This window comes from Dysidea avara, chromosome 4 (genome assembly GCF_963678975.1).
Source record: "Dysidea avara chromosome 4, odDysAvar1.4, whole genome shotgun sequence".
NCBI lineage: Eukaryota > Metazoa > Porifera > Demospongiae > Dictyoceratida > Dysideidae > Dysidea > Dysidea avara.
In genome coordinates this window covers 11,548,195-11,574,478 of record NC_089275.1, presented here as the reverse complement: position 1 = coordinate 11,574,478, position 26,284 = coordinate 11,548,195, and the positions used below count along the sequence as shown (strand labels likewise).

Here is a 26,284-nt window from a genome sequence, read left to right as displayed (position 1 = left end):
GTAGTGTCTACTGATCAGACTATGTTACTTGATCTGTTTTCAACAGGAAACCATTTGGAAACACAAGTAAGCATTGAAATATCAAAAATCTAATGTCTTGCTCTCTCAAATGAGTGTGTAGCTATTTTATTATTAAAGTATTCCACAGTGTATTGTGATTGCATGGTCTACAAGCTAAACATCACACATACAGTGAAATGCTATTGTGTATGTGTTATGCAGTTGATATACAAGTCATCCAGTTGATGAATTTGAATGCTACGTAAGTACTGTAGCTGTACATGACTACATTAAAGTGCTAATTAATATGTACCTGGTAAAGTACATGCTCATATTATTAATGATGAAGTATAAATCTATACCATTACTATTTATTTGTTTACATTTGGTAGCTTAGTCTGTTTGATATGCTAGTTTATTGAGTCAAATGACTGCATATAATATATTATTCAAAAAACAGTTTATCATCTAAATGTCTTTATGAACACCTTGAGTATTTACAGTGCAGTAGCTTTGTTAAGGATCCATTAAAAATTTGTCTTTTCATAATGCAACTAGTACTGTGGTTAAACTTACTATTTAGCTTTTAAACTGAAATGTTTCACTTGCAATTGCAAACTTGACAAATACATTATTCTGTACATGTGTTCTACAAAAATTCAGTGTAGCGTGATTCAAGAGTTCGTAATAATTATTTGTATATCCACTCTTGATGAAAGAAACATGTTAAACTAGAAAATTTTAATGAAATAGCTTGGTGATTTATTATTATGTATGACACTTAATATGCTACACTGTACCTACAGCAGTCAAAACATTGTGTGAAGCCATTAAGAAGATGAAGCCATGTATTTGATTGGTACACTGTATAAAAGGACTTGGTGGACTGCAGTATAGTTATCAAACATCATCTGAAAAAAGCATTTCTATATATACTGTTTTCTCTACAAACTGCCTAGATCATTACAAAATAGCGTGTTTCTTTACTGTTTGACAATGAGATTTCATCAGTGTTTAATTGTTGCATTAGTCATTGGCTGCACAGTATTTCAAGATGCTTCTAGTGTTGCAAGAGTTACAAGATCTTCTGATGAAAGCTTGCGAGATCCTGGCACCTATATTATCTACTTTAAAAAAAGTGCAACAGATACAGAGATAAGAAAGTTTGCTGCAATGATTAAAGCATCTAAGGACTTTACGGCAGAAATAATTTCAGAATTTTTGAGCATAAAGAGCTTATCTGCAAGGCTATCAGAACAAGCATTAACTTGGGTAAGAGTATTTAGTTGTTTAAGGGTAACCGTGTTTAGTTTTACAAACATAAAGCATTGACTTTTTGCATTTTAAGTACTGTACAAATGAAACACTGACATTAAAGACTCTATACTTGCATGAGTGATCACATGTGTAACAGTAACAATTAACTATGTGCCTATTTGTGTAGGTTACACATCACAGATTGGTCAGGGAGGTAAAGGAAAATGAATTCATTCTAGTTGTTAACAGCCTAGCATCTCTTCAAACAACACAAGGATGGCACCTAGACAGAGTAGATCAACAAGCACTACCACTGGATCAGAAATATACTGCTAGCCAGTACACTGGGAAATCAGTTGATGTGTATGTACTCGACACTGGTATTCACTATAGTCACAGTGTATTCAATGGTAAAGCTCACTATCCAGGCTGTGATCCAATTGATAAGTTAGAAAACGAAAATCAAGAAGGAAAAGATTGTCATGGTCATGGAACTTATGTAGCCGGTCTTGTTGGTGGAAATGGTACAGGACTAGCCACTAGTGTGACTTTATTTTCTGTTAGAGTAGCAAGGTGTGAAGGTGATGCTTCTGAAGCGTCTCTCATTGATGGACTAATGTGTGTACTCCAACACAGGAAAGGCAGAAATGGAACACGTGCAGTTGTTAACCTTTCTTTTACTACTGACAGAGATTCACAAGGTATTACTGATGCTATCAACAAGGTACTAGAAAATGATATAATATTCATTGCTGCTGCCGGAAATGGGAGAAACAGTCGCATAAGAACACCAAATTACAATTCCTGCTTGGTTTATCCAGCTGGCCACTCTGGTGTCATTGCAGTAGCTGCGACTGACATGGATGATAATGCACTAATGGGTAGTGATTCTATAATAACTAAAATGGGGCCATGTGTGGATGTGTTTGCCCCTGGTTATGGCATTCTCAGTAGTCACATATGCACTGATGGTACTCCCTGTTACAGGCCTAGTTCTAATGTTGCTGAAACGGTTGGAGATGAATGCAGTAACACATGTCAAAGGTTTCAAACAGGAACTTCTGCAAGTACCGGAATAGCCACTGGAGCTGTTTCCCTACTGCTGGAGAAGTGTCCAAATATAACTAATTCAGAAGTTAGAAACAAGCTGAGAACTTCTCTATCTAAAGGCAGAGTCCAGTTTTGTAAGGCATTTGAATATCTCAGTAAATCCTCTGATCCTGATTTATCATCTGCTGTTGATGACGTTGGAACAACAGACAATCGTCTGTTATACATAGGAGACTTACCTTCTATTGATTGTTAGCTATGTATGTACAAGCTTTAAGAATGTACATGTTCATCAAATCAATTATTATTGAACTTTCTGCAATTAAAACCATGTTGTTAGTGATCATGTGCACATGCTTGTATATAAGCTAAGGATATAATAAAATAATATCATGGATATATAATCATTATTTTGTTATAATGATTGTTGAAAAAAATTAAGTGGATTATATGTAGATGAAAATATTTTGAATGAGTCAATTCCTACACTACATAATTGAGATAAGTTAGCAGGCTTTCTGTTGATGTACTAGTAAACGCTCTTGAAAAGACGCATGTACCATAAATCATTCACATGCATGGGATATATAGATTTGTATCATTCTCTGAGGTCATTATGTACAGTCTAGTGTGTAGCTATTGGGGAGAGTGTCCAACTGCCACTAGGTTCTGTAAATCAAATCATAACTGACTCACCTTATCAAATAAATGGTTCAACACACTTTGTGAGTGATGACCATTAGTAAGGCCATTGGATAAAATATTATTACTGATTGCACTCATATTATACTATTAAGGTTAGGCCAACATTTATTAATTCCTTGTTTCCCGTCACCCGCCCGCATACCCACTTTGCCTACCGCATTGGTAATTATTATTGCATTTAGAATTTATAACTATTTAGAAATACGAAATATTTCTGTGTAAAGATCGAAATACTCTAATAGAGCAGTCAGCCATACACTCAGTTATTCTGCTAAAACACATTTCAATGATATTTATTTGCTTGAAAGCATTTTTGAACTACTTACCTTGTTGCTAAACGTCTTCCTAAGTGCTTACTTGTCTGGTATGCTTATGACAAGCTCTTAAACATCCATTGTAGCTAGCTAGAATGCTATTTTAGACTAGTTAGCTTATGGACAGTTAAGGCTGACCAAAATAATAAAATTTTAGTTATTAATAATAATAACCGCCCGCCCTCATTACCTGATTGCTCTCAAGGTGACGGGAAACAAGGAATCTTATTATGTTGGCCTTACGGAATAGTTTAAAATGCGTGGGCGGAACAAATTACAAAACCTGCTTTAAACCAAGCAGGGATAAATAATTTCAACAACTGTGTTGTGTTAGCAATACAACTAATTGTGCTTGTTTGTTTTAACTACAGAACAACAACTGTTCTTGGGTGTGTGGTCCACAATAACTGAAGCGATGTTTTATGAAAACGCGCCGCCAAAAACCAGACTAACAGATTGCTGAATCCTTATAATTTCAACACAAGTGACTAAACAACTAAAATATCTAGGTTCTGTGGACGCGATTTTTAAAGTTACTGCTAGTATAGACGTTTTATTGAACTTTTAGTAGTTTTTTCGAGTGAAACAAGCTCTTTGAAGGCTTGAATCTGAGTCACTGGGAAGAAACACGCCAAAAACGCTTCCACAGGACCTAATAAATTTAATATACAGTATCACTATGCCCCAGAAATGCCAATAGAGCCTACAGCTTTTGCTGTATTTGGCGGCGGAAAAACATGGTAGTGACAGCCGGCGGAGCTGAGCGATGTACGGGCTGGCTTACTTGTGTTACTACAACAAATTGTAGTGTTCCACCTGTCTCAAACTACACTGTAGCTACATAAAAACATTAAATATGAAGGGCTTCACCTTCATTTAAAACTTTTCACGCTGCTAGATTGGGTTCATGGGTTTCTCAAAAAGTATCGATAGGCATTCAAAATTTTGAATGATTGCCCATGACTATACCGTAACCTTAAACAGTTTAGTAATGATATCTAATTCAAAACAGCCAAGCTGTAAAAAAAAGTATGCGGCCCTCAAAAAGGCTATGGTGAAAAAAGATGTGAAATCCAAGGTGGCGGCCAAGAAATGGTTGTGATGGTAGGTTAATGGTAAAAATTTTAATAACGACAATTCAGGTGAATTTTTGTGCCGCTTGGTCTTGGCACAAAATACACCTGAATTGTCATTATTAAAATTTTTACCATTAACCTACCATCACAGCCATTTCTTGGCCGCCACCTTGGATTTCACATCTTTTTTCACCATAGCCTTTTTGAGGGCCGCACTGTTTTTTTACAACTTGGCTGTTTTGGATTAGATTTCATTTCTTTTTCTATTTGTATACCCCACAACTGGCCTATGGCCAGCTTTGGGACCTTTTAAACCTATCTCTTTTCTTTATCACAGTTAGAAGAAAAGATGAAGTAGACATACTTTAAATATTTTATCAGTAAATGTACAAATTATATATATATAATACATATATTTATTACAGAAATCTCCATGGTGGTTTCTTTTTAACTGAACACTCTACAGGGTGACTTCTTCTAGATGCTCTCTCTACAGGATGAATTGTTTGTAGCTGAACGACCTACAAGGTAACTTCTTCTAGCTGATCTCTCTACAGGGCGATTTGTTTGTAGCTGAATTCTGTATAGGTGATTTGTTTGCAGCTGAGCTCTTTACAGAATGGTTTCTTTGTAGCTAAACTCTCTAAAAGGTAACTTCTTCTAACTGATCTTCTACAGGGCAATGTGTTTGTGGCTGAATTTTCTACAGGGTGATTTCTTTGCAGTTAAACTCTCTACATGGTGGTTTCTTTGTAGCTGAACTCTCTACAAGGTAATTTCTTCTAGCTGATCTCTCTAGAGGGAGATATGTTTGTAGCTGAACTATCTACAAGGTAACTTCTTCTATAGCTGATCTCTCTACAGGGTGATTTGTTTGTAGCTGAATTCTGTACAGGTGATTTGTTTGCAGCTGAGCTCTTTACAAAATGGTTTCTTTGTAGCTGAACTCTCTACAAAGTAACTTCTTCTAACTTATCTTTCTACAGGGTGATTTGTTAGTAGTTGAACTATCTACTAGGTAATTTCTTCTAGCTGATCTCTCTACAGGGTGATTTGTTTGTAGCTGAATTCTGTATAGGTGATTTGTTTGCAGCTGAGCTCTTTACAGAATGGTTTTTTTGTAGCTGAACTCTCTAAAGGTAACTTCTTCTAGTTGATGTCTCTACAGGGTCACTAGTTTGTAGCTGAATTCTCTACATGGTGGTTTCTTTGTAACTGAACTCTCTACAAGGTGACTTCTTCTAGCTGATCTTTCTACAGGGTGATTTGTTTGAAGCTGAACTCTCTACAAGGAAACTTCTTCTAGCTGATCTCTCTGCAGGGAGATTTATTTGTAGCTGAACTCTCTACAGGTGATTTGTTTGCAGCTGAACTCTCTACCTGATGGTTTCTTTGTAGCTGAACTCTCTACAAGGTAACTTCTTCTAGCTGATTTCTCTACAGGGAGATTTGTTTGTAGCTGAACTCTCTACATGATGGTTTCTATGTAGCTGAACTCTCTACAAGGTAACTTCTTCTATTGATCTCTCTACAGGGCGATTTATTTGTAGCTGAACTCTCTACATGATGGTTTCTTTGTAGCTGAACTCTACAAGGTGATTTCTTCTAGCTGAACTATCTCTTTCCATAGTTACATGAACTCCTTACAAGGTAACTTCTTCTAGCTGATCTCTCTACAGGATGAATTGTTTGTAGCTGATCTCTCTACAGGGTGACTTGTTTGTAGCTGATCTCTATACAGGTTACTTGTTTCCAGCTGATCTCTTGAATTCTCTTCAAAGTGACTGCTCTATTAGGATGACTGCTTTATTAGAGTATCTCGATCTCGCACTTGCTGCACCAAGTTGGATTTCGTGTTATAACTCCGTGGCTTTACGTCTGATTCTTCTGCACCATTGATGAGCCTTTCTAAGATGATTACTCCATCTGTACAACGATTTTCAAAGCATTATCGCAAGCGGTTTATCTGGTAGGCGTGGCAAGCAGTCGTTTCTTTATCAAGACACACGGTAGTGTGTCGTGCGCCCAAGAAGCCGGCGCGTAACACCCGTGAGTATAATGACAGGAAGAAAGAAAACGCAATTTTCGCACCTCCGTAGCTCTGTGCTGCCTTGATGAAACAAGACGATGTTTGCTGTGGACACTCCCTCCAACTTCAGCATTCTACATTCCAAATTTGAGCGAAATCGCTTCAAGCGTTGCCGAGACATGCGACTTCAAAAATTGGCTTAGTTTCTTCGTTTATTTTTCTTCTTATTTTTCTTCCTCTTTTCGCACACTTACAAAAACTGCTATAAAACGAGAACTCCATATCCGATCGCCTTGAAATTTGGCACACAGACGGGGGGGGGGGGGGGGGGTATAAAGGTGCATCTCTGTACCAACTTTGGCTGGAATACGATAAACAGGCAAAGAGTTATGAGCGATTACTCACGAAAAATAACACCAATATGTTGTCACGCCTACAGGGTAAACCGCGTATGGGGAGAAGCTGAAAATCGGTGGGTGAATAGGTTAACTATTGAACCTCAAACCTTTTGTGGTTTGAAAGAAATCGAGCTAAAAACCAGGAAGATACAACGAAAAAACCAACAGTGTGTAACAATTACGCAATCGAGAATAGCTAATAAAAAACGACTGCTTGCCACGCCTACCAGGTAAACCGCTTGGGGTAATGCTTTGAAAATCGCTGTATAGATGGAGTTATCATCTTAGAAAGGCTCTTCAATGGTGTAGAAGAATCAAACTTAAAGCCACGGAGTTATAACACGAAATCCAACTTGGTGTTATTGTTATTATCGCTTTACAGTGACCAGCACTGAAGGTCTGACAGCAACGTGTGCTGCAGCCTTAGGATTACCTAACCTAATTGCAAGGACTTAGACTTAGTGGCTTATAGCTGAAAAGGTGTAACAGAAAAGGGGCCAAAGTAAGGGAAAAAAATTCCCTCCAACCACAGGATTCGAACTGCAGGTCACCCAATGTCTAGTCGGGGCCACACTCAGTCTCCTCCAGGAGGGATGGATTTTCTTCCTTAAACCTAAAGTATCTATTGTAATTAGCGCTTTACAGTGACCAGCACTGAAGGTCTGACAGCAACATGTGCTGCAAATGTAGCAAGTGCGAGATCGAGATACTCTAATAGAGCAGTCATCCTAATAGAGCAGTCACCCTAAAGAGAATTCAAGAGATCAGCTAGAAACAAGTAACCTGTATAGAGATCTGCTACAAACAAGTCACCCTGTAGAGAGATCAGCCACAAACAATTCACCCTGTAGAGAGATCAGCTAGAAGTAGTTACCTTGTAGGGAATTCATGCAATATAGAAAGAGATAGTTCAGCTAGAAGAAATCACCTTGTAGAGTTCAGCTACAAAGAAAACACCATACAGAGAGTTCAGCTACAAACAAATCGCCCTGTAGAGAGATGAGCTAGAAGAAATTACCTTGTAGAGAGTTCAGCTACAAAGAAACCACCATGTAGAGAATTCAGCTGCAAACAAATCACCTGTAGAGAGTTCAGCTACAAACAAATCTCTCTGTAGAGAGATCAGCTAGGAGAAATTTCCTTGTAGAGAGTTCAGCTACAAACAAATCACCCTGTAGAAAGATCAGCTAGAAGAAGTCACCTTGTAGAGAGTTCAGTTACAAAGAAACCACCATGTAGAGAGTTCAGCTACAAACTAGTGACCTTGTGGAGACATCAGCTAGAAGAAGCTACCTTGTAGAAAGTTCAGCTACAAAGAAACCATTCTGTAAAGAGCTCAGTTGTAAACAAATCACCTGTACAGAATTCCGCTACAAACAAATCATCCTGTAGAAAGATCAGCTAGAAGAAGTTACCTTGTAGAGAGTTCAGTTCCAAAGAAACCACCATGTAGAGAATTCATTTACAAACTAGTGACCCTGTAGAGACATCAGCTAGAAGAAGTTACCTTGTAAAGAGTTCAGCTACAAAGAAACCATTCTGTAAAGAGCTCAGCTGCAAACAAATCACCTGTGCAGAATTCCGCTACAAACAAATCACCCTGTAGAAAGATCAGCTAGAAGAAGTTACCTTGTAGAGAGTTCAGTTACAAAGAAACCACCATGTAGAGAATTCATTTACAAACTAGTGACCCTGTAGAGACATCAGCTAGAAGAAGTTACCTTGTAAAGAGTTCAGCTACAAAGAAACCATTCTGTAAAGAGCTCAGCTGCAAACAAATCACCTGTACAGAATTCAGCTACAAAGAAACCACCATCTAGGGAGTTCAGCTAGAAGAAGTTACCTTGTAGAGAGTTCAGCTACAAACAAATCTCCCTGTAGAGAGTTCAGTTAGAAGAAGTTACCTTGTAGAGAGTTCAGCTACAAACAAATAACCCTGTAGAGAGATCAGCTAGAAGAAGTCACCTTGTAGAGAGTTCAGCTACAAAGAACCACCATATAGAGAGTTCAACTGCAAACAAATCACCCTGTAAAAAAATCAGCTACAAACAAATAACCCTGTAGAGAGATCAGCTAGAAGAAGTCACCTTGTAGAGAGTTCAGCTACAAAGAACCACCATATAGAGAGTTCAACTGCAAACAAATCACCCTGTAAAAAATCAGCTACAAACAAATCACCCTGTAGAAAGATCAGCTAGAAGAAGTCACCTTGTAAAGAGTTCAGCTACAAAGAAACCATCATCAAGAGAGTTCAGCTGCAAACCAATCTCCCTGTAGAGAGTTCAGTTAGAAGAAGTTACCTTGTAGATAGTTCAGCTACAAAGAAATCATTCTGTAAAGAGCACAGCTGCAAACAAATCACCTGTACAGAATTCCACTACAGACAAATCACCCTGTAGAAAGATCAGCTAGAAGAAGTTACCTTGTAGAGAGTTCAGTTACAAAGAAACCACCATCTAGAGAATTCAGCTACAAACTAGTGACCCTGTAGAGACATCAGCTAGAAGAAGTTACCTTGTAGAGAGTTCAGCTACAAAGAAACCATTCTGTAAAGAGCTCAGCTGCAAACAAATCACCTATACAGAGTTCAGCTACAAAGAAACCACCATGTAGGGAGTTCAGCTAGAAGAAGTTACCTTGTAGAGAGTTCAGCTACAAAGAAACCATCATGAAGAGAGTTCAGCTACAAAGAAACCACCATATAGAGAGTTCAGCTGCAAACAAATCACCCTGTAGAAAGATCAGCTAGAAGAAGTCACCTTGTAGAGAGTTCAGCTACAAAGAAACCACCATGTAGGAAGTTCAGCTAGAAGAAGTTACCTTGTAGAGAGTTCAGCTACAAACAAATCACCCTGTAGAAAGATCAGCTAGAAGAAGTCACCTTGTAGAGAGTTCAGCTACAAAGAAACCACCATGTAGGAAGTTCAGCTAGAAGAAGTTACCTTGTAGAGAGTTCAGCTGCAAACAAGTCTCCCTGTAGAGAATTCAGTTAGAAGAAGTTACCTTGTAGAGAGTTCAGCTACAAAGAATTCATTCTGTAAAGAGCTCAGTTGCAAACAAATCACCTGTACAGAATTCAGCTACAAACAAATCATCCTGTAGAGAGATCAGCTAGAAGAAATTTCCTTGTAGAGAGTTCAGCTACAAAGAAACCATCATGTAGAGAGTTCAGCTGCAAAGAAATCACCCTGTAGAAAATTTTGCCACAAACAAATTGCCCTGTAGAAAGATCAGTTAGAAGAAGTTATCTTGTAGAGAGTTCAGCTACAAAGAAACCACCATGTAGAGAGTTCAGCTAGAAGAAATTACCTTGTAGAGAGTTCAGGTACAAAGAAACCATCATCTAGATAGTTCAGCTGCAAACAAATCACCTGTAGAGAGTTCAGCTACAAACAAATCTCCCTGTAGAGAGATCAGTTAGAAGAAGTTACCTTGTAGAGAGTTCAGCTACAAAGAAACCATTCTGTAAAGAGCGCAGCAGCAAAGAAATCACCTGTAAAGAATTCAGCTACAAACAAATCACCCTGTAGAGAGAACAGCTAGAATAAGTTACCTTGTTGATAGTTCAGCTGCAAACAAATCACCCTGTAGAGAGAACAGCTAGAAGAAGTTACCTTGTTGATAGTTCAGCTACAAACAATCACCCTGTAGTGAGATCAGCTAGAAGAAGTTACCTTGAAGAGTGTTCAGTTACAAGAAACCACCATGGAAAGTTCTGTAATAAATATATGTATTATATATATATAATTTGTACATTTACTGATAAAATCAGAAATATTTAAGGTACATCTGCTTCATCTTTTCTTCTTCCTGTAGTAAAGAAAAAAAGATAGGTTAAAAAAGTCCCAAAGCCGGCCATAGGCCAGCTTTGGGGTTGGGGTATACAAATACAAAAAGAAGTGAAATCTAATCCAAAACAGCCAAGCTGTAAAAAAAGTGTGCGGCCCTCAAAAAGGCTATGGTGAAAAAAGATGTGAAATCCAAGGTGGTGGCCAAGAAATGGCTGTGATGGTAGGTTAATGGTAAAAATTTTAATAACGGCAATTCAGGTGAATTTTGTGCCAATTGACCAAGCGGCACCAAAATTCACCTGAATTGGCGTTATTAAAATTTTTACCATTAACCTACCATCACAGCCATTTCTTGGCCGCCACCTTGGATTTCACATCTTTTTTCACCATAGCCTTTTTGAGGGCCACACACTTTTTTTACAGCTTGGCTGTTTTGGATTAGATTAGTTAATCTCGATTGCGTAATTGTTACACACTGTTGGTTTTTTCGTTGTATCTTCCTGGTTTTAAGCTCGATTTCTTTCAAACCACAAAAGGTTTGAGGTTCAATAGTTAACCTACCCACCACCGATTTACAGCTTCTTCCCATACGCGGTTTACCCTGTAGGCGTGACAACATATTGGTGTTTTTTTCGTGAATAATCGCTCATAACTCTTTGCCTGTTTATCGTATTCCAGCCAAGGTTGGTACCGAGATGCGCCTTTATATCCCCCTTCTGTGTGCCAAATCTCAAGGAAATCAGATGTGGCGTTCGCGTTTTATAGCAGTTTTTGTAAGTGTGCAACAAGAAAAAGAAAAATAAGAAGAAAAAAAAACGAAGAAACTGAGCCAATTTTTGAAGTCACATATCTCGGGAACGCGCGAAGCGATTTCGCTCAAATTTGGAATGTGGAGTGCTGCAGTTGGAGGGCATCTCCACAGCAAAAATCGTCTTGTTTCATCAAGGAAGCACAGAGCTACGGCGGTGCGAAAATTGCGTTTTCTTTCTTCCTGTCAATATACTCACGGGAGTTACGCGCCGGCTTCTTGGGCTGCACGACACACTACCGTGTGTCTTGATAATAATAATAATAAAAAACGAAGAAACTGAGCCAATTTTTGAAGTTGCATATCTCGGGAACGCGTGAAGCGATTTCGCTCAAATTTGGAACGTGGAGTACTGAAGTTGGAGGGAGTGTCCACAGCAAAAGTCGTCTTGTTTCATCAAGGTGGCACAGAGCTACGGAGATGCGAAAATTGCGTTTTCTTTCTTCCTGTCAATATACTCACGGGTGTTACGCGCCGGCTTCTTGGGCCGCACGACACACTACCGTGTGTCTTGATTTCATTATTCCATTATTTCCGGTTATTCTTGCATTCTGTAAAGGCTTATCTTGCAACTGTGTCAGCTCACGTGTCAGCAATGCTATCAAGTCGGAAAAATTCACACTTGTGTTATTTTTTTCAACTTAAAAGGAAGGTACAAGCATTAAGCATGTTTTTATGCAGCTTTTCATGGCTGTGCCAGGCAAATAATGGCTTGAATGGCTGCCAAGTTTATAATGAAATAATGGAAATGGACCACCCGCCTGCATGCAAATATGCCTGAGTCCAGGACGGGAAACAGAGAATTTATTTGGAGTGGCCTTAGAGTATCTCGATCGAGGCGCACGCTGCAATAATTAAAACATTTAATTGTTACGTAATCATTTTTTTCAATGGGGATTTTAGTGGAAACCTTGAAACCCCCTAAATCTGCCACTGAAAAGGCACATCCCACTGGTGAGTTTGCTATTGTGGTGTAAAATGGTGGCCGTGCACTTCTTCGTTTGGCCTCTAGGCTTGCGACTGTGGTCAGTCAGGCAGTCAGTCTAAAATTCGAGCCAGATGGCTGTGCCCCTGTAGCAAGAAGGCTATGGACAGTACCCCCATCCTTTCAAAAATTTCTTCTCATAGACATAATTCAACATATTATATTTTTGGTTCAATTTATCCCACTCACCTAATGCTTCACCTGAGCCAGAGATGGAGTTGGCTATACAATACAGGCAACGCAATCAAATTTGTAGTACAGTAAGCTTTCAGTTATATTGTTCACACATCCTTTTGTGTAGAGGGGTGGTGCCAACTGGCAAGGACATTCCATCTAGCCCAGGAAAAGATTAAAATCTGAGCATTATGTGTGCATAGCGCTTTTAAATAATCGCGCGTCTTTACAAGGCTGTATCTCTGAAAATCCTCGACGTATCAACTTGAAACTTGGTACACAGATGGTGGATACCCTGGGGTTTACCCATCGTGACTATCAATTGTTTATCATTAATGCTTCTCTATTTATCCAAAGTAATATGCGCATAACTTGGAAATAACCGTCATGGTAGGTGGCTCCGTTGGCGATTCGCCTCAATACTTGGTGTCGAGAAAGAGTTGTACCCTTGATACAAGGTGGTGAAATTCCATTGACATAGCTGCAACTCTCAGGTATTTATGAATTTTAGAAAAAACTTATGGTATTCACACAATTGTGCGAAGTAACCGCACGTCTTTACACGACTAGTACTGTATCTGTGAAAATCCTTATGTATCAGCTTGTAACTTGGTACACAGACGATGGATAACCTGGGGTTTATCCATATTATTATTATGTTTTTATCAATAATACTCCATTTATCCACAGCAATACGCGCATCATTTGGAAATAATCATCATGGTAGGCAGCTCCTCTGTCCATTCGCCTCAACACTTGGTGTTTAGAAAGGGTGGTACCCTTGATACAAGGTGGTAAAATTCCATTGACATAGCTACATCTCTCAGGTAGTTGTGAATTGAAAAAAAATTGTCGTATTCTCAATTATTTTTACCCTGTAGGCATGCAACAAAGAACTCCAATACAATCACTGTGGCGTTTCAACGTGCTGCCAAGACGTATTCTGGTGACTGGTCAATCAAATACCAACAGCAATCCATTTTATCATGCACTGTTCATCAAACATAAAGTATTATTATTAGCATTAGAATTTGAAAAACTTTTCAAACATAAAATGTACATGAAATATATACACTAAAGAGCTGGAATCTTTACTCAGTAAAGGGTTTGCCTCATTTAGAAACAACCGATCCAAGTGATTTCAGAAAAAAACCACAATCGTGGAAAAACCTGAATTACAAACAGCTCTGTACATAACTAAACAGATAATACTGTCAACACATCTAAACTATATACATTGGCTGAACCTGTAAAAAGTCTAAGACATAGTAAATAGCATACAACCCTTATTCATTTATAGTTTTCCTTGGTGTGGTATATCTTAAAACAATTTTCAAGGCACAAATGAACCATTCCACAATTTACGCAGCCATACTTAGTACATTTTCTATGTGTCTTCCGGTCAGAACACACTGCAGTCACCGTCAGTCCCAAGGTTCTCTATGAAATGGCGTTCCTCAAGACTCGCAGACGATTGAGGTGGAAGAGCCTGTGATTGACGTCCTCCATGCTGGCGATAGCCAGGTTGTAATGGGGATGCTGACACACTGCATGATTGTTCAGTGTACACTTCAATTTGCAATTAAAGGAAGTGAAGTGAATGTTGTAGTTGATGACACTAATGTTCTTGTGTTACTGGTGCACCATGCACTGGAAACAGAACATGGCAAGTATATATTTTCTTTCAAAGGTAAGAAAACTTTTGAAGATTTGACTATGTTGGGCATGTAGGTCCTATTGTAACATCACATCTTCTGATGTGTGTGTGTAAACTCTATAAGATTATATACTCTATTAGAGCAGTTAAGCATAATCCATTCACTGTAATAATAATCATTAGCATTATGGTAGGTACACCAAAGATTTAGAAAATAATAATTATTAAGAATTATGTCAAGGTGTAACGTGGCACTGAAAATAATAATATTATTATTGCGTATAGCTGAACAATGTGTTGGCTATAATTATAAATACAAGTACAATTGCATTTCCTTTTGTTCAGTTAACCCATTAGTAGCTATTTGTACTTGATTGTTTGTCACCCAATCATAGTAATATCTTGTGAAACTGTAAGAATAATGTGTATCAAACTAAATAGCAACTGTGGCAACATCATCAGCAACTGTGACTCAGCGATTGAACCCTGATTCAGAGGTTGAACCATCAACCCTAAGTCAGCAACTAACTCATCACACTCAGCCACTCAGCAAATGTTGCAATCACTGAACTCATTACACACATTTCCATGTTGTTACTGTAGTTGTATGCATTCAAGTCATTTTTTAATGTTATATCTGTTGTAACCTGTACTGTATAAATACATTGTATTGTATGTTGTTGAGAGAGTGGTGATAAGGCAACTGTCTAATAATAGTAGTAACAACAAAGTTCTACACAACAGTGAGTTAGTTGAAAGTTACTGTATGATCAAGACACACTACTGTGGCCCAAGAAGCTGGAGTGCCACACTATGAGTACAGACCTCTTGACATTTGGGCATGGCACTTTTATTTTACGAAATGATCACGTGAATCACCACAGGAAAAGGCACAATGAAATTCTACATAAAATTCTACAATAGGTTTATTGCTCTGTTGAATTAATGCTGAATTTAACGGACTATGGCAACAAGGCCGGTAGTTGCTAGGTAGGTTTCTTTGGCCACTGTTAAAAGTAGTGTAAAAATAGTCTAAAAAATTAAAACATGGAATAGAGATCACTGAAAAAGTAAAGAAACAAGAGTCAAACAAGCCAGCATGTTAAACACACAGAAATCTCTATTTGTACTCAAATTAACATTTATACAGAAGCATTCTCAGTAGTTATCTGCCCCTGATTTATGGAGAAACAATTTTTCCTTAGTCCATTGAGTCCAAATAGAGATCTCTGTATTGTCTAACATGCTGGCTTGTTTGATTCCTGTTTCTTTACTTTTTCTGTGATCTCTATTCCCATGTTTTAATTTTTTAAATTATTTTTACACTAGTAGTAATACACCCCTAGCTGGTAGGTGAAAGACTGAGATTCTAATACAGGAGTCACCTTAATAGAACAGTCACACGTGTGTAGCTGTATGCTATAACAAAAAACCAAACAAACTAGTATTATTAACAATCATTAATTTTAAAATAAAGCAGGAATCCAAGTGATAGAAGTAGTAAAACAAGATGAATGATGGCATTACAGCATAGCTCGTTGGGAAAATCTCTACTTTGGCACTGAAACCACCACTATTCATAACTGTATGCAACTATACTGTACATGATTCACCATGTACACCCTAATGCTTGAATTATATGCACACCACCACCGTAGTATTTGCATATGCCCATTGGTTACACGTGTTCTCATTGCGTGTGTAAATGATAACAACCGACATCATAGTAGTACTGTAAGGGCAATTGGAAACTGAGGAGAATTTGGGCAGATAAAGTACTAGCTAGTTATTTGTACATGGCAAAACAAATTAGTTCTACTCATTTCTCATTTATATAACAGCATCAGTGGTTACAACTATCACATTATATTTGCTATACAGATACATTGCTGCAACCTGGTACTATTTATTGGAAGACCTATAATATGTAGTATCGTGACATATATGCAATATTTATTTACTTGGCTTGTACAGACATTTATCACCCCTTACCCAATGGTTTCCTTAGTAGCTCTTTCCCCTGCTGGAAAACAAAATTATTAGCCCTGATTAAGTTGATTCAATCAGTAACAACTGATTCCTAGCTCTGATTAAGTGTTTCTTTATATCAAAATATGCTATGGTCTTACTCATGAAAATTCATGACAATCAAATGCTAATAATTGAAAAGTTAAGACCTTTCAAAGTATTTTTTTGTATGAAAATGGTACCTTTTGACATATCTGTTTACATATCAGCATGAGACTATAGAGGAATTCCATGGACAATTATTGCAATTTTATAAGAGCAAACTATACAAACGCCCACTTATTTCAACAACCACATAAAATTCACAACTCAGTGTAAGCGAGATCTCACTATACTAAATAAAGTTGTTGGAGAAATTTGTATCTATTGACACTATTTACAAAGAGGTATAAGGTATGAATATATCATAATGAATTCATAGTTACATTTGATTACCTCTTTAGATAAGGATATCCAGCCCTTTTCTTTGTGCTGCTTCACCTATCCTGAAGCTGTACATTTAATTCTGGTAAATACTATTTGTGCATAATAGGTATGTATGGGAATCAGGAATTATGCTAACATTTTGAGGTGATTATAAAGCTTTAATAGTAGGAAAATCTGCAGATTGCACAATTTCGTTTTAAAAGATCGAGATACTCTAATAGAGCAGTCAGAAATTCTAATAGAACAGTTACTGAATCAAGACACACGGTAGTGTGTCGTGCGGCCCAAGAAGCCGGCGCGTAACACCCGTGAGTATATATATATATATATATATATATATATATATTTTTTTTTTTTTTTTTACCCGGGCTTGATGGACTGCCCTTGCCTACCACCCCCAGCACATAAATGGCCTGTGCTGGACAAACCGGGACTTTCTTAGTCCACGGCAAACTGAGACTCTGCCCGAATCAGCTCCACAATTGGGGGAGTCTTAACATAGTGACCGATGGATGAGCGGGCTCCGCGGATGCATTGTATGGAGGACCGCAAGAGAGAAAAAGATAGACAGCACCTTAACCACCCCATGACAACAGAGTAATCATCGCCCCACTTGTTTGAAAGTTGATGAGCCAAGCGTTGATAAAAAACAGAAGCCTCATGAGCCAGACCACCAGAGGCAGACATTACCAGGGGGGTAAAAGAGGCATGCTCCTCCTCACGAATTCTCTGAGCATACGCACGTTTCTTAATGTTCTCGTGCCTCCGATAACAGGAGGCCAGTGATGAGGACGCATTAGAAGCAGCCAGAGGGTTGAACACCCGCACATCCACAAAACATCTTTCACTTCTTCCACCCCAAAAACCATTCATGGCGATGTCAAGACGGGCACCATCTTGGATATTGGCAGAAGCAGGGTAGTCCTGCTGTGAAACCGGCTGGAGCTCTGGTTCAACAGCTACCTGAGAGCATACTTCAGTCAACAGGGTAGCAGTTAGATCTCTGATCTCATTGTGTCGGATAGAAGGTAAGCCACCCTTGGGACAGGATAAAGCATGCTCCACTGAAAAGGAAGTCCCACATGCACAGTGAGCAGGAGTCCGCTGAGGAGACCACCCATAACGTAGTGCCACGGCATCGTGAAACGCGGACTTATGCAGTGCAAAGCCATGTTCCTGTAGGGGCCGGGTGGTAAGCCAGTTGGAGGCCCCTTTGGCTGAGGCTAGATCTAAAGCACGTTGAGAGGAGGGATCTAAGTGGGTACGCAAACTGGAAGATCTATCCGAATAGTTGGAAGATTTGGAACTGCGGATTGCGGACTTGCGAGATAGCTGTTCTGCAATTTTCGCACCTCCGTAGCTCTGTGCTTCCTTGATGAAACAAGACGATTTTTGCTGTGGACATTCCCTCCAACTGCAGCACTCCACATTCCAAATTTGAGCGAAATCGCTTCGCGCGTTCCCGAGATATGCGAATTCAAAAATTGGCTCAGTTTCTTCGTTTTTTTTTTCTTCTTATTTTTCTTTTTCTTGTCGCACACTTACAAAAACTGCTATATAACGCGAACGCGTTATCCGATTGCCTTGAAATTTGGCACACAGAAGGGGGATATAAAGGCGCATCTCGGTACCAACTTTGGCTGGAATACGATAAACAAGCAAAGAGTTATGAGCGATTATTAACGAAAAATAACACCAATATGTTGTCACGCCTACAGGGTAAACCGCGTATGGGAAGAAGCTGAAAATCGGTGGGTGAATAGGTTAACTATTGAACCTCAAACCTTTTGTGGTTTGAAAGAAATCGAACTAAAAACCAGGAAGATACAACGAAAAAACCAACAGTGTGTAACAATTACGCAATCGAGATCAGCTAATAAAAAAACGACTGCTTGCCAAGCCTACCAGATAAACCGCTTAGGGTAATGCTTTGAAAATCGTTGTACAGATGGAGTAATCATCTTAGAAAGGCTCATCAATGGTGTAGAAGAATCAGACTTAAAGCCACGGAGTTATAACACGAAATCCAACTTGGTGCAGCAAGTGCGAGATCGAGATACTCTAATAGAGCAGTCATCCTAATAGAGCAGTCACCGTGAAGAGAATTCAAGAGATCAGCTAGAAATAAGAAACCTGTATAGAGATCAGCTACACACAAGTCACCCTGTAGAGAGATCAGCTAGAAGAAGTTACCTTGTAGGGAGTTCATGCAACTATGGAAAGAGATAGTTCAGCTAGAAAAAATCACCTTGTAGAGTTCAGCTACAAAGAAACCACCATGTAGAGAGTTCAGCTACTAACAAATCGCCCTGTAGAGAGATCAATAGAAGAAGTTACCATGCAGAGAGTTCAGCTAAAAAGAAACCACCATGTAGAGAGTTCAGCTACAAACAAATCTCCCTGTAGAGAGATCAGCTAGAAGAAGTTACCTTGTAGAGAGTTCAGCTACAAAGAAATCATCATGTAGAGAGCTCAGCTGCAAACAAATCTCCCTGTAGAGAGATCAGCTAGAAGAAGTTACCTTGTAGAGAGTTCGGTTTCAAACAAATCACACTGTAGAAAGATCAGCTAGAAGAGGTCACCTTGTAGAGAGTTCAGTTACAAAAAAACCACCATGTAGAGAGCTCAGCTACAAACTAGTGACCTTGTAGAGACATCAGCTAGAAGAAGGTACCTTGTAGAGAGTTCAGCTACAAAGAAACCATTCTTTAAAGAGCTCAGCTGCAAACAAATCACCTGTAAAGAATTCAGCTACAAATAAATCACCCTGTAGAAAGATGAGCTAGAAAAAGTTACCTTGTAGAGAGTTCAGTTACAAAGAAACCACCATGTAGAGAATTCAGCTACAAACTAGTGACCCTGTAAAGACATCAGCTAGAAGAAGTTACCTTGAGAGAGTTCAGCTACAAAGAAACCATTATTTAAAGAGCTCAGCTGCAAACAAATCACCTATACAGAATTCAGCTACAAACAAATCACCATGTAGAGATATCAGCTAGAAGAAGTTAACTTGTAGAGAGTTCAGCTACAAAGAAACCATCATTTAGAGAGTTCAGCTTCAAACAAATCACCTGTAGAGAGTTCAGCTACAAACAAATCTCCCTGTAGAGAGATCAGCTAGAAGAAGTTACCTTGTAGATCGTTCAGCTACAAACAAATCACCCTGTAGAGAGATCAGCTAGAAGAAGTTACCTTGTAGAGAGTTCAGCTACAAAGAAACCACCATGTAGAGAGTTCAGCTGCAAAGAAATCACCCTGTAGAAAATTCTGCCACGAACAAATTGCCCTGTAGAAAGATCAGTTAGAAGAAGTTACCTTGTAGAGAGTTCAGCTACAAAGAAACCATTCTGTAAAGAGCTCAGCTGCAAACATATCACCTGTACAGAATTCAGCTACAAACAAATCACCCTGTAGAGAGATCAGCTAGAAGAAATTACCTTGTAGATAGTTCAGCTACAAACAAATCTCCCTGTAGAGAGATCAGCTAGAAGAAATTACCTTGTAGAGAGTTCAGCTACAAAGAAACCATTCTGTAAAGAGCTCAGCTGCAAACAAATCACCTGTAAAGAATTCAGCTACAAACAAATCACCCTGTAGAGAGATCCGTTAGAAGATATTACCTTGTAGATAGTTCAGCTACAAACAAATCACCCTGTAGAAAGAAAGATCAGTTAGAAGAAGTTACCTTTTAGAGAGTTCAGCTACAAAGAAACCATTCTGTAAAGAGCTCAGCTGCAAACAAATCACCTGTACAGAATTCAGCTACAAACAAATCACCCTGTAGAGAGATCAGCTAGAAGAAATTACCTTGTAGATAGTTCAGCTACAAACAAATCACGCTGTAGAAAGATCAGTTAGAAGAAGTTACTTTGTAGAGAGTTCAGCTTAGAAGAAGTTACTTTGTAGAGAGTTCAGCTACAAAGAAACCATTTTGTAAAGAGCTCAGCTGCAAACACATCGCCTGTACAGAATTCAGCTACGAACAAATCACCCTGTAGAGAGATCAGCTAGAAGAAGTTACCTTGTAGATAGTTCAGCTACAAACAAATCTCCCTGTAGAGAGATCAGCTAGAAGAAGTTACCTTGTAGATAGTTCAGCTACAAACAAATCTCCCTGTAGAGAGATCAGCTAGAAGAAATTGCCTTGTAGAGAGTTCAGCTACAAAGAAACCATCATGTGGAGAGTTCAGCTGCAAAGAAATCACCACTGCCCAAATTTCAAGGCAATAGCTCTTTAGTTATCAATTGTCAAAGTTGGCAAATTGGATGTGTGTGGAAGGCCCCTTTTTGCAAATCCGGTCACATGTGTATTATGTATATAATTTGTACATTTACTGATAAAATATTTAAAGTATATCTACTTCATCTTTACTTCTTCCTGTAGTAAAGAAAAAAAACATAGGTTAAAAAAGTCCCAAAGCTGGCCATAGGCCGGCTTTGGGGTATACAAATACAAAAAGAAATGAAATCTAATCCAAAACAGCCAAGCTGTAAAAAAAGTGTGCGGCCCTCAGAAAGGCTATGGTGAAAAAAGATGTGAAATCCAAGGTGGCGGCCAAGAAATGGCTGTGATGGTAGGTTAATGGTAAAAATTTTAATAACGACAATTCAGGTGAATTTTTGTGCCGCTTCACAAAATTCACCTGAATTGTCATTATTAAAGTTTTTACCATTAACCTACCATCACAGCCATTTCTTGGCCGCCACCTTGGATTTCACATCTTTTTTCACCATAGCCTTTCTGAGGGCCGCACACTTTTTTTACAGCTTGGCTGTTTTGGATTAGATATTATTTACTCTATCACATTGAAACGAAATACTCTAATATTGCAACCAGCTAAAGAATTCAAGACTATAGGAAGCTTAAACACGAATGAAAATGGTCTGATACAGCAATAAACTGGCCAATTATGGTGGCATAATTTTGGGAATAATTGGCAATACTCAAAAGCACAATAGGTGATTTTTTGAGCACTGTTCAAAAGCATAATGCTCAATTTTTGGAGCACAATGGCCTCATGCCTAAGTATATATCACATTTTACAATAAACTGTTGCAACTCATAATACAGGATGTACTGTATGTATATGCTAACAAAGAACATTAACGTTTGATGTCTCTTTTCCATTATTGCAAGGTAAAAATATTAATTCTTGCCAATATATATTAAAGTAAATTTAGGCAAACATGTTTTGTATCATGACAGTGATTTATCATGCAGTGCAGTAGTACTGTAAGTATGGTTTAAATTTTTGTAGTCAACAATATCACCCTCAAACCATTTCCTTCATGAGAGCTTGGCAGTATTAGTGAACCTCAATGTGACCCCAAAGTCTTTTTTTATTGTTGTATGAAATGTTGTAGCCACAATAATGTATATACTGTACATGCATTCTGTTTACAGGTTTCTGTTGAACATTATATTTTTATTACAGTGTTGCTTTATATTGTTTCACCAAAATAAGTTCATATGCATAGAGTACACCAATAAATAAAGCTTACTGTCCACTATACTGAAAGGCTACATGCAGCATATTAATGTGTATAATATGTATAACGTATTGGTCACAAGCCAGAGCATTAGACAACACCAATCAGAGGTTCCTGGTACTCACTGTAATTATAGGAAATCTCTGGGATATTACTGAGTCTGTTCTCTTGAAGCTCAAATTGTTGAACTACTTTATTGCTACTGTGAAACAGTTTACTGAATAATATGGACAACTTGTCTATGATTGCTCCTCCACAAGCATAAATTACAAAGTGAAAGGTAACGATGCAAATAAAGTGACCTCCAGCCAGGCTGAGCAATATGTTGACAATCATGACATTTTCTTCACTGTGCTGTAAAACAACAAATATCCATTGAAGGTTAACTATGAACATCATCTCTTGATAGTTTTTGTATTTCACTTTGAATGGTCGTACAAATCCATGAAGAACAGCTACAATAGTAAGTAGCATGATTCCTGTAGTGAGGTTTATATTCCTCTCCAGTGATGATATTCCATAGAATACAACTCTTATCACAAGTTGTACACCAGTCCAGTAGTAGAATTTGATCTTGTATGGTCCTTGATAAGCATCCAGTAGTGGTTTCAATTTTGTGATGAATTTAAACCTTGACAATGTTCTTGTGAATAACAAAATTATATTAAACGGCAGAAGAATTAAGAAAATTATGCAGCATACTATGAACAATATGGCAAATTTAACTCCAAGAAGTGGTACATTAGCATCAATTGACCACACCAGTATGGTGTGTTTACTAGGCAGTTTAATAACACTGGAGAAATAAAACAACACATTGGACACTGTTAAGAGAATCTTAGTATATGACAATAGGAAGAGTGTAGCAAGTACTGGTAGTGCTCTACGTGCAGTGAGCCTCTGTATTGTAGTGAAGTAACGACTTGTTATGATGAGTGATGTAGCAATGAAGATGAGGTAGGAGGGGAATGCTAATTGTAACCACATCTTGGCATAGTCATCCATACCATTGTAGAAACATGTTTGAATACCCAAATCAAGATTAGCTAGTGAAATTAATATGTAGGTTGGTGTATGTTTGCCTAATTGAGGAAAGAACACTGGAGTGTTAATACTGATGATGTTAGCATATAGTATAAATGCATTGATAGTTCCATCAGTTACTGTGAGGTTGAGAATAAAGAGTAGTATGACCAACACAAGACCTGCTACTGTAATGGGTACAATTAGTAACAGGTATATATTTGAACATTGTTGACAGTGAGAGGAACCAAATACAGTACTGAGACCTTGTTGACAATGTCCACACAATATACCAGATCTGTTAAACTGACACTGCGAGTTAGGAGTAGAGAAGTTAAGATGTGATGAGTGAGGTAGACAGTAGTGGAATGGACACTGTAGTGAAAGTTCATAGGAATACAAGTTGTTTTGAAACATTGGTAAGATCCATGACTTTGCTGGTCGTAGTATAGTCTGATCATTGATATTACAATTAATGCCAAACTGTGTGAGGAACTGGTAACATTGACACATACCATTAAACTTAATGAAACCAGGTGGACAAGGCTTTTCTTCAATGTAATAAATATCTAATTTTTCAGTACCATCATTAGACACTTTCAAAAACAGTTCACACCAATTTTCTTTCAGAAATGCAATAGTATTATTTTATGGTAGTGCAAGTATGACTTTTTGTGATTTGTACCATTTCAGAAGAATTAGCAATGACACAAGCAGTAGGTGGTAACCAAGTAATATTATTCACGACTGTTATTACATTATCAAAATAACCAAAACCAATAGTGTTTGTGTAAAACCCCAATGCATTGGTTTGTCCAGGATATACAGGATCAAGTAACTCCTTATGACAATCATAATGGTTGTTGGTATCACAATAACACAAAGTCTTTTGTCGTTCATGTTGTGGTAACATATCAAATGTACCTGATTTGTTTATGTACTTTATGTATTTCTTGTTTACCTCCAGTGGCATTGAAGTGCTGAATGCTGACTGTGGCAACCAACTGCAGTGAGTGAGAGGAAGATTTTTGTATGCAATTTTTGGTATATTCTCATAATTGTTATCAAATATTATGGAATAATTTCTTTTAGTGTTGGAGTGTGCATCACTTTGATATTGAAAGAAGCAAGACAGATACTTGTAAGCAGATACGTAATTAAATGCCTCTAAATTTGTCTCGTAAACAAAGGTTTGAAATGTATTGTGAGTTATATTAATTATAGAACCTTTCCGTAAAAATATATTAGGTCGCTTGGAGTATTTGAAGAAGTGATATTCAAGAATAGCTATTCCTGTGATGTTTGCAAACTCAATGTAGTTATAACATGTTAAATTACTCCGTTCCAGTCTAACAACACTATCTGTGTGGCTGATGTTGTAAAATATCACTGGACCTTGTAAGTGCAATTCTGCTCTTATTATATTCAATAATCTTTTAGATCGCACTAATATGGAAGATAGAAACACTGTATTGGTAATGGTGATTCTAGTTCTCAATTCCAAGTATGATATTCCCACAACTTTAAGAGCCAAAGAATAGGTATTGTGATGAAACCTAAAGTGGATTATGTATATATTTTGACTATTGGAAATATAAATTATTCCTTTTCCTGAAAAGACATTATTGAAGAACTCACAATTCTGAAACCACACACCATCATGTTGCTGTTGTTCACAACCATGCAACTTTATTACACTTTTGAAAGAAACCATGTCATTGTTAGCAAATTGACAATGTTTAACTAACACTATATTTTGCCTTACACTTTCAGTACAGAATTCAAATGAAATTGCTGTGTCATTTTTGAGCCACTGAAATGTTGAATTGAGTACTTGTATCCTTGCCCTGTAAGTACACTGATAAAGTTTAAATTTCACTCTATTTTTAAAACACCTATCAACAGCATTGATTTGATAGTGACCTATTGTAAAACTGTGATTCTCCATATCCACTGTAGTGTTATTGTAAATAATTATTATGACATTGTTTGTGATGTAGGAGAAATGTGAGTCACCCAAAATGTTGATGCCAACTATACCATATGAGTTATGGCTCTTCTCTATCACTACATGTCTCAGTTGAACATTTGTACATTGCTTGATCAAGATTGTAACATTGTTATATTCATTACCCAAGCAGCTCCTAACTGTTATATTAGTTACTATCAAGTTATAATATTAGTCATTACAATACCAACTGATGAGTTACACTGGATGACTGTGTCTGATGTTGTAGTTGTACTACCAATGAGTGAAATGTTGTGAACATTTTGTATGATGAGATCAGTGTGAAGGTGATGTAGTCCTGGTAGGAAGAGTAGTTGAGTGTTAGAGGTGAAGTATTTGGTGGTATTGAGCAGGTAGTGTTGTAGGTTATGACAATGATGACATGTAGTGATAGGATAGTAGTGATCATCGGGTGTCACATTGTAGGCACTACCAGTTGTAAAGTGAAGCAGTGATGATAGCAGCAGCAGGGGATACGTAGTGGACCTAAATGGTTAAAGGAAACAGCTTAGTCCACTTTTTATCAGTATGTGTACAGTGACTTTTGCGTACCCCAATTTAAAACCGTATTATAATCCTGCAGGGTATATACATAGAAGCTTTTTACAAGGACTTCTTTACTCACTCAAAAATAGTTACATGACAGCAAACAAAATGTTATAATAAACAATTCTCATGCAGCACTGATTCAGTTTCTCTTTATATCAAAATCTAGAGTGAACTGGGAATCACTGCCATAAATTTTAAGGTAATACATTTATAAAGGAAATGTAAAATACTGTATGGGAATAAAAAAGTATTCTCATCATTAGACCGGTACTAGGTATTGCTACTTAATTTCAATTCAGTGTTATCTCACAAAAAAAGTTCACACACTTATGATCAGTGTCACCAAAAGTAGTTAAATTTGTTGTTAAGATTTCTGCTACAATCTTTAAAGAATAATCAGAGAGAAGATATAACAATTACATGATGACTGGATGACCATGTACATGCATTCTCGACATGTAGTGCAAATATTAACTGTGTATCTGTTAAAGACTATAAGCACTATCAGTTCTGCTA

General features: G+C 37.8%; 1 protein-coding gene across 1 annotated transcript; it reads left to right on the top strand.

Moving 5' to 3' along the window:
- Positions 1–1,533: 1,533 nt before the first annotated feature.
- LOC136253552 (subtilisin DY-like) lies at positions 1,534–2,563 on the top strand. The gene is made up of 2 exons (XM_066046220.1): positions 1,534–1,549; positions 1,686–2,563. Exons 1-2 carry the CDS (start codon positions 1,534–1,536, stop codon positions 2,561–2,563), a joined length of 894 nt encoding a protein of 297 aa, XP_065902292.1.
- The last annotated feature ends 23,721 nt before the right edge of the window (positions 2,564–26,284 follow it).